The following is a 10,536-nucleotide window of genomic DNA, read 5'->3' as shown; positions in this document are numbered from 1 at the left end:
TACAATATATATAACTCTTAAATTAAAATAACTGCCCTAAGTGAAGAAATATCAGCCGAGCGGTCTAGCACGCTGTTCCTGTACTGCTGGGAGACAGATTCCGTAGGTCGAGAGTTCAACCGGGAAGTGAGTATCCTAATAAAAGTGAATTTCTCTGTGCTTTCTATATTAATATTTCTTCACTTAAGGCAGTTATGCTAGTTTAAGAGTTGTTGGACTAACGTGCTTTATAAATAAAAAATAATTCATTACAATATGTATCGGTAACGATCCTCTAATAAAACTAATGTCCAAATAACTGTTTCTCACTTCCATTTCAATGACCGTCTAGTGTAGGACAGCGCCGCCAGAATTCCATCGGCTTCGAAAGCAAGATTTTTGACTTGCCTAGATAGCCGAGCGGTCTAGCACGCTGTTCCTGTACTGCTAGAAGACAGACTCCGTATGTCGAGAGTTTAACCCCGGGTTGGGTCGGAAGTGAGTATGCTAATAAAAGTGAATTTCTCTGTGCTTTCTATATATATTCTTTGTTCTCATAGTAGTATAATTTATTTTTTCCCCTTAATTTTGAAAGTTTAGGGAGAATATTTCACCTGTACGAGATGTAGTTTTCTTCACAGATAGGAAACCACGTCGGACATTTAAATGATTTACTATTGTTTGGCACGAATTGCCATATACCCTGAATTACGTCCACTTCGTTTTGCACGTGTTGTCCATGTTCTGCAAGATTAGAAATGTGCTTTATGCTACCAGGGGTTAAACTCATTTAAAAGCAGGGGTTTTCACTTTTTCATCATTTTGCAAACGTACACAAGTTCCTGCAATAGCATGCCGCGTCTAAATGAAACTGACCGCAACAATGCCATTGGACGTCTGGAAATCGGTGTATCCCAAACAGAGGTTGCGAATGCTCTTAATGTTTTACAAAGCACCATATCTCGACTGTGGGATAGGTATCGTAGGCAATGAACTACGCGTTATCGCCCAAGGGTGAAGTCAGCAGCCCAGGACCGATACATACTCTTGCGCCATTTGAGAGATAGATTTACAACAGCAACATCTACAGCATCTTTGATACCAGATGGGCGCATATCTCTGATCAAACTGTTCGTTACCGTTTACGGGAGGCAGGCCTCAGAGCAAAACGTCCAGTTAACGCAGTGGTTATGATGCAGCAGCATCGTGAGAAAAGACTACAATGGGCTCAAAGGCACAGAGTATGGCCACAGCAACGATGGAGAAGAGTATGGTTCAGTGACGAATCAAGATTTTTGCTTCAGCGTGCTGATGGGAGGGCAAGGGTGTATAGACGCCGTGGAGGGTGTTTCGCTGCGTAAAGGAAGTTGATAGATTTGGTGGGGGACAAATATGGTACAAATCCAAGGTACACTTACGGCCCAGCGATATTGTGATGAAATTTTTGCAACCTTTTGTGCTGTCTGTAATGCAGAGAAATGGCGCAATTTTTCAGCAAGACAACGTACGACAACACACTGCAAGACCTACCACTACTTTTCTGCAAAACCACAACATTGAATAGCTATATAGTCATCGAAATCTCCTGATCTTAACCCCATTGAGCATATTTGGGATGAACTGGACAGGCGTATGAGACAGCGACAACCACAGCCACAGATCTTGCAACAACTGGCTCGGGTGTTGCAGGAGGAATGGAACAATATTCCTCAACAGTGTATCAGAACTTTAATTTCATCTATGGAAAGGCGATGTCAGTCGGTGATTGATGCTCGTGGAGGACACAATAGATACTTATTTATAGGGATCTTGACCTTTCATAGTGATTAAGACAGTTACTTACTATTTTTACATCATTTCTGCTGAACAAATAAATTAATCCATTAAAAAATCCAAATCCCATGCAAATTTTCTTTTGAAATTTTGTTGCAAATTCTTTATATGCGTTTCTTATTTTGAAGAGTATATATAGTATTTATATATTTTTTTAAAATCCTTTAATACAATAATTGTTTTTCAAATGTCTGTACCACATTGTTTTCATTACCTCCATTTTTCATATCATTGTTACTCTTCTCTTTTTTACATCAAAATCATGAATTTTTCGAAATTTCAAGGTGTTGCAGTTTTATATGTTAAGAATGTGGCAAAAGAGAAAGTCCACATTTTTACATGGTGGATTTTCATTATTTTAGAAAATCATTTGAAAATATACAGATGATTCACATATATAGATAGAAGTACTTTGAGACTGATTGAAGGGTAAATTAATATAACAATTACACCGTTGCTATGGAAATAAAATCATAAAAAAATAATTCAGATTTTAGTCCTAATAAGCAACTCCCATCATAAAATGAAACATGATTCATTAAAAATTATTTTAAAAATTGGTATAATAAAGAGTACATAATGTTGTCTAATTAACATTAATAAACAACTAAGAAAAAGATACGATCATATAGTGCTGCTATAGAAATAAGATGAAAAATCTATGTTTTTAGATTTAATCATAATCATTTCCTTGGATACGTACCTTTTTAGGAAAGTTCATACTTTTTGAATGTTTGTTTGTAAATCAGTAAATAGGCTGTCAGATCCACGTAGGCAAGAAGGATTTACAAGATGCAATCAAATGTTGATATTTTCTTTATTTTAACAACTTAAACTGCTTAGTTACTATGGTACTTAAGTTGTACTCTTTATGACATTCAATTAAAAAGAAAATCTGATAATTTGATTTAATTTATAAACAGTCATAAATGAAAATAATGTGTACTTTCCAATAGCAAAACTGCATAAATCATTGAATATTTTCTCCATAGTAACACCTTCTTTGTTTAATATTCTTGTTTGAACATTCTTCTTACTTCTATGTAACACAACTTATTCTATTTTAATCATGAAATAAATAGATCTAAATTTTCTTTGTATTTGTTAGAATTTGAGGGAAAATTAACTTCTTTCTTAACCAAACTCACGGCGTAAAACCCTGTTTCCGTGGCGACCAAGATACCATAAAGCAAATAAATAATGCGTTTATTTCTATTTATGATCTTAAGTGTATTTTATGATTTTTTGGTCTGTATGCTCTATCTAGTAATAGCATGACACTTAAAAATAATAATAATTTAATTGAATCTTTCTCAATTTCAATTTTTTTCTTCAAATGTAACCATAGTTATAACCTATATTACGTGAATTACCCACAGTTTCCTTTTAACATCTTGGGCAATAACACTTGTCATGTCTACATATGTGATCCTTAACATCCATTGTCCCTGAACAAAACTACACTGAGAATTTAAAAGACTTAAAAATTATCATCTTTTTTAAACCATGGAAACCAAATATTCAATAATAGATTCAACAATCCATCTTATGCAATCTTATACGTTAAAAAGTAAAGTGATTTTTTTTAAACAAATAATGAGCATGTCCTAAAAAAATAGAAGTCTCATGTATCTTGCTATAAAATATACTTCAGAAAGTAAAGATATCCATGGCATGAAAAAAGAAATTCGCTAAAAATCATTATGTGCTATATAATAGTTTCAAAGATAAATCTATATGCGAATTCTATTTCTGTTGGGGTATAGATTTCTAAGAATAATTATTTTTTCTTCACAGAAATGTTAAATCTATTGATTTTAAGCCTAGCATAAAGAAACAATAGCAGAATGAATTTTTCATTTCAATACATTTCATAATTAGTAATCTAAAATTTACTTAATTGATGAAATATTCAACATTGAGATGGAAATAGAGCTTTGATCCTGTGTAAATAAGCTGATATAAAGTAAATTGGTTTATTACAAGTGCATGGAAATATTCATCATACATAGTCAATAAACGACATTTCATTAACGTGTATTTTAAATATTTTTCATCTACATTTCATCTACATTTATCAACATTTCAACACTGAAACATAATTGCCAATACCTGTTAAGAAAAACTGTTTGTGTCTTCCTTTAAAAAATCACACAGATAATAATGTCTTATTTATAATCAGTTTTTAATGAGCTCTGTGGATTTTATGTAAGCATTCCTTTTATTTAATGAGAATAAATGAAAAGATATCATTACATATAGTCTAATAAGTTTTATTAAAATGTAGAGTAAGAAAAACAAACACGATTCACAGGGAATGCTCTTGCTCCATGGCACCTGATCCAACCTCTGATGTTTTCAGAGGCCCGTCTTTGCTCTGCTCTCAACTTTTATAATTTAGCTTGAATTTTGAGTAGGGTCTTTTATCTTCCACATTTTATCTAGGGACTCCATCTTAAATGCAGATATGCAACTGCAATCCTTACCTAGCAGAAGTTAGTGTGCCAGCCCGTCACATTCATTGCTTGACAAAATTCACCTGGGAAATAAAATATTCATAGAATATGAAAATATGTTTCGTATTCAAGGTCAAAGGGAATAAAGCTGGTATTCTTCTTTTTTTTAATAAAATGAGAAAGGCTTTCATTATCGTTGTAAACAAACATTTAGATCTCAGTAATCTTATATTCAGTTTCAGCTACAGAAGGGAAAAAAATTGAAAGTTTATTTTGCTGAATTCCCTTTAGTGTCCTGGTACTGCTATTCTTTATGCAAGACAAAATATTAGGCTTTTTTTAAATGTCACATCATTGGGGAATGTCAAAATATATTTTTTAAAATTTTTGTGTTTTTATTAGAGGGAGTTAATGTTCTCGAGGTCATTGTTATTATCTTTCTGATCAAACAACGGACAGTGTTTCAAATATAAAAATCTTTCAATTGTTTAAAAGTAAATCTGGTTCAAAAATGACATCATAGAAAATTTTGTATTTATAGTAATATTTCTTTTGTTAAAGTGTAATTATATCCCCCAAAATCCATCTGCAAAGGACAAGTAAACACGAAACACCACTTGCTTGATTTCTGGGAGACATATCTTGGCCTGTTATTGGCAAGCTGAGATTATATTTGAAACTTAGCATTGTCCTTATAATTAGATTTTCAGCAAGGAAATTTCTGACAATTTAGCAATTTATGATATAAACAGTAATGCTACATTTTGATGACGTTAATAGCACACAATATTCATAATGTTTACTCGAGCAGGACTTGGGAGTGCAATCTACTTGTGTAGTAATAGGTTGACAAAAAAATCTTCCATAACTTCGCTTTATTTTCTGAGATATCACAAGATCACACACAACAAAATAACAAAACCACAATGGCCTATGACAAATATGTTGTCCAAAACAGTTTTAACAAACAACACGTACATTTCTTTTTTTCAAGACACGTATTCGATAGATTTCATCAAACAAATATAAAGCTCGAAATTATTTCTCGTCGACATATGATATTTTATCAATTACATCGCCTACAACTAATTTTAAAAACCTAAAAAATGATAAAATCCTTAAAATTACATGACAGCTCAACAATATAATCCTACAAAACATTGTCGAATGTGTTGAAGTCTCGTTGGCAAAGTTCAAGTTATAGAAAAATACAACACAGAATAAAACTCTTCAATCTGGAAAACAAAATAACCACTGCTGTTTTATAAGGTAGTACATAAAAGTTTTTTTTACAGAAAGTTTCTGTCCAGCTTTCACACATCTTCTTGAAGAGTTTGGCTCTCTTTATCGACGTATAATCCGTCTCCTTCATTTAAAGAACTTGCACTTCCGTTTTTTGGTTGGTGGTTGACATTTTCAGCGGTAGTAATCATAGTTGCCATCTCAAACTTCTCGGCTTTTTTCTTATCCTCTACCGATGTCTTTTTCTTTTGGCTAGATTTGGGGAAAACGCTGTTTTCATGACATAGGCTTTTGTTTACATCATTTGATGACGCACACTGAAAAGCCTTAACAAAGCTGCGGCGAAAATTTTCACTCAAAAAAGCGTAAAGTAGAGGATTTAACATACTATTGGCGAATTGTAGCACAGTTAGACCATTAAAAAGATAGATTTCCCATTCCTCTATGTCACGTTTTTGGAAGGTTAAATTTATCTGGAACACCCAGTACGGCAACCAACACACTACATATACTGATATCACTGCTAAAACCATACGTGTGACTTTTCTATGCGAGCGTTTTCGTTCCTTTGATTTGATTGCCGGGCCAACGTTTTGTAAACGTAATATGACGGATATATAGAGGACTGATATCAATGAAACTGGAATAAGAAACCCAAGCAAAAACGTGTACCACGTGAATGCTTTGTCTGCTGGGATTGCTTGACCTTCTGGCCACATTATGGTACAGGTCTGATGATTGGTGTACGAGTTGACATATGTGGTCGAATACAGAATAATTGGGAGCATAATGATGAACGAGACAGACCACATAACGAGACATACAAGAAAAGCAATGGTAGTGTTCCGATACCTCGAGGACCTCACTGGATGACAGACGGCAAGGTATCGGTCAGCGCTTAACGCAGTAAGTTGAAATACGCTCGCAAAAAAATTGATGGAAAATAACACAAAGTAAATCTTGCACATGGCTGTTCCAAATATCCAGTGTTTTATGATTGTAGTTACAATAAGAAAGGGTAAACTAGCCAAAAACAATGCATCTGAGACAGCAAGGTTAAGGATGTACAAATTAGTGACTGTCTTCATTTTGGCGAATCGTAATACAACATATATAACAAGCCCGTTTCCTATTAAGCCTACCACGAAAATTAACGAATATGAAGTCACTAATATGACAGTCTTTGCACTAATCGAAAAGATGCCAACCGAGGTTCCATTCCTGGTATCATTGAAGTCACAATCATAGTTCAACTCCTGGGTAGTTCCATTGAGCACACTCTCAGTTGTCATGGATGATGAGGTCTCTAATGTACCAGCCATTTTGCACGGTTAAGATTCACTGTCATCGACTACAAGTTTTCATCCATATCCCCACATTCCATTTCGTACAAGATAGAAATTCAATGCCCTTTCTTGCTAATTTGTTCTGAGGTTAATTGAAAATTTTGGTTAAAGCGACTTGATGACTAGTTGCAAGTTCGTCGTCTGCAAGGAAAAAAAGATACTTTAACAGTTGTCATTGAATCCATATGATCATAACATGTAATTCTTATATTACAGCCTATTCGTAAACACATGCAGCGACGCTACACCACTGATACCCCTATCAGTTTACGTAACAAAGGTGTTTTAATTACTTTTGTCAGAGGGATAGTTATCCTTCGACACGAAGTGTCCGGTTTTCCGCCTTAACTTTTGTCCCTTCGTACATCAGAGTGTGAAGGATTCATTATTAATAAGAATTCAAATAAAGAATCCATCTAAAGGAGTAGATCACTTCTCGAAACATGTTTAAACAAAACTTTTGTATAATCCGATTTCCACAATGCCTTACTCGATTAGTCTTTATCAACAATGGAACAGTGACAAGTTATTTGTATGTCAAAGTGGTATTTTTAGTTATCATACATGTAATGTTTGTGTTGCAGTCACTCATGAATTGCATTTTTTCTCTCATTTTAAAACATGCTTTCCAAGAAAATGTTCAAGGCTTGAAAAATTTCTTTTATATTCACAAGGGCAGTGATCAGTCGGGGAAAAATATTTCAATGATATATGAAGTAAACGAACAGTAATCAAGCTCAAAATATAACAGCATGTGGTTCATTCCAATAAAATGCAATTTAAGAAAATCGTTCTTCAAAATAGTTTGAAATGTTCAAGTATTTATTAAACCCAATAACTAATATACTAGTAAACTTATTTCTTTGTTCAGTCCCTAATAACAAAAATGTTTGTCAAAAAGATTTTGTGAATTTTGGACACCGCCCTTTACTCTATGAGTGAATAATTCTCGATCGGGACGTAAAACAACATACAATCAATCAATCATTCTTGAGCTAACAGGTTATATAGTTGTAAATGATTTGGCTCGTCTTCACGATGAACTTTGGGCACCGGGGCCATAAAACTGAGACGAGCTAACTTTTGATCTTAGTCTCACTTTTACAAAAGTAATATATAGTGGAAAAGTGAGACTGAGATCAAAAGTGAGCTCGTCTCAGTTCTATGGCCCCGGAGCCTGAAATAGTACGAATTTCATGAAAGATGTGATGATCAGATAAGGTTTGATAACATGAATACAATTTGTGACTTATCGATGTTTGAGTGGAGAGCGATGTAATCTCTTATAAATTTATCTATATACAGTGGAATTTAAGGTGTAAAGATAAGAAAGGATAAAATTGATTTTTAGAAAGAAAAGTCGAATTATTTAGTGAACCAAAGGGGTATTTAATGTCAACAGTAGAAATGTGAGATATTGATAGGCTTCAGTTAACGCTCTTATGGTTCTCAATACGTCAAGTCTGAAGATTATCTGCCAACCTTTGAAGCCAGTTCATCAGATAATGATCGATAGTTCAAGTAAATCACATAGATTTATACAAGAAGGAAACTTATATCTATTATTCTGATATTTTGTCTTAGTAGTATTAATTACAACTGCTGGAGAGATGATTCATTTCTGTACCTACCGGTAATATTGTGCTCGCACTGATGCACTGTACATAAATAAACAATACATCATCTATAAAACCTATAAAAACTTAAACAGCCGATGATCTTGATTTATTCACAGATTACTATAATGAACTGTCTTGCGTAAAATGATAAATGTATTTTGATATTCAATTATGAAAAAAGTGGAGGAATGTGTAGAAATTATTGCGCCATGTGATTCCATCAATACAGACGTTAACATTTTATCTTTTGATATTTAAGAAATTATCACAAATGTAAATATGAGAAACAAATCTGGAAAGCATATAATTCTTTGAATTGATTCAGTTTTTTTTTTTTTTTTTTTTTTTTTTTTTTTTAATTGTCTGATTAATAGCTTACGATTGAAAAGATCTAAGAATAGAATACAAAGGATTTTTTTTTTCAAATGGGATAGTTAAATTTGTCAAGTTTTCAAAACTTCCTCTAATTTTACAAAATGCGTAGCCCTTTGTCCGCTTGACCACTCACTTACAACAAGAACAAAACATAAACAGACAGACAGAACCCCCCCCCCCCCCAAAAAAAAAAAAAGAACGATGGAAAAGGAATTTTCTCTCCTCTTCATTATGAAATTAACTTTTTAGATATGCATTTCGTAACTCATTTTTCAGTTATTTTGCATAAAAGGAGAAGCGTGCGTGATGAAAACAGTCTATGGAATATATCAATTTGACTTGTCTGTCAATTATAAATCGTATTTTCCATAACTTTTTTGGGTTTCTTTTGCAGAATTTACATATGATGTTGACCAGCTGTTTCATTCAATAACCAGTCCAATTCTCATTGAATTTAAGTTACGCTTTATCCATCATGAAGAGATCTTTGATTGTTAGGTTTCTATTTAATTTGAATTTATCAGGTTTCAAAAATCCTTTCCTTTTTTGTTGGATTTCTTTTCATCCATTGATTCCAGGAAAAAAATGATTCCAACAAATTAAAGCACATTTTATAGCAAAATCGAGTAACTAAATTTATGACTTCATGTTATAAGGTTAAATTCGTCGACGATAATTTAAACATCTTTGATTACAGAATTTTGAGCAAGGTTTCAAAGTAGAGATACATTGCTATGCCACAAAAAAAAAAAAACCCCGAAGGTCCTTGCTATAGTGTTTATGTCTTTAAACTTATGAAATACTCAAGAGCATGTTCTGAGTACGATCAATTTAAAAACTGATGCAGGCTACGGACTGATAAGTTGACGTTACTGAGATTTCAACATATTAGTTTATGGTCAGCATTTCTAAAATTCTATTGCCGTTAAAATGGCCTTGAAAGAAAATACAACCTATCGTTGGGACGTATTTTGACTGACATATTTCATACAAATTGTTAGGCCTTTGTCTTTATACTAAACTTGACTATGGATTTCATCGTCTACCTGATCAATGCACAGGGCTCAAAGCGAGTGGGAACGATTGATTAAAAATGCTTACTCCTTCTATGCACCTGACCTCACCTCCGAATTTCCAGGGGTCTGTGTTTGATACCCTGTTCAAAGATTAGTATTGTTTATAGGTTTTTAGAACGATCTTTGTTATCTTCAGCTATTTCATTGTAAAAATTAGTAATTCCAATACTTGATCTCGAGTCCAATAATAATCATAATAATTGCATATATAATGTTCATTTCATTGTTTATACTCTAACACGTATAATAATTTGAGTATCTCATTCCTTTTTTTTTTTTTTTTTTTTTTTAATTTTATCCCACAGTTAATTATTTATCACTTAAAATGCTGTCCCTCGCTAATTCTAATCCGCATAATTGCAATTTGAGACGGAATTCGAAACAACAAAAAGTGCAATACTTAATATTCACGTCATTGCAGTGTTTTCCTACACCAGTTTCGTAAAGCGTGATGAATTTTTGAATGCAAAATCTGGAACAAACCTCTGCAGCACAATTGAAGGTTAGAAATACCAGAAAGCCCCCAAGGAGCAATTGAAAGTGAAAGTTTGCGAATTAATTTCCGATTGCTTCTAAAAAGCGAACTTATCTGGGCTTCCGAGTCTGTGAA

General features: G+C 33.3%; 1 protein-coding gene across 2 annotated transcripts in view; it reads right to left on the bottom strand.

The window, feature by feature from the left end:
• Nucleotides 1-5,128: 5,128 nt before the first annotated feature.
• Nucleotides 5,129-10,536, bottom strand: part of LOC133199780 (somatostatin receptor type 2-like) — a 32,893-nt gene continuing 27,485 nt past the window's right edge. For both annotated transcript variants that reach the window (XM_061335622.1, XM_061335627.1), the window contains one exon: nt 5,129-6,997. In XM_061335622.1, the coding sequence (XP_061191606.1) occupies nt 5,582-6,832 (1,251 nt within the window). In that variant the 5' untranslated portion in view covers nt 6,833-6,997 and the 3' untranslated portion in view covers nt 5,129-5,581. The remainder of the gene's footprint in view (nt 6,998-10,536) is intronic.

This window comes from Saccostrea echinata, unplaced genomic scaffold, assembly GCF_033153115.1.
Source record: "Saccostrea echinata isolate AGI-Se365-2 ecotype Australia unplaced genomic scaffold, CSIRO_AGI_Sech_v1 ptg000002l, whole genome shotgun sequence".
NCBI lineage: Eukaryota > Metazoa > Mollusca > Bivalvia > Ostreida > Ostreidae > Saccostrea > Saccostrea echinata.
Note: the sequence above shows the minus strand (reverse complement) of the source record. Positions and strands in the feature narration are given on the sequence as shown.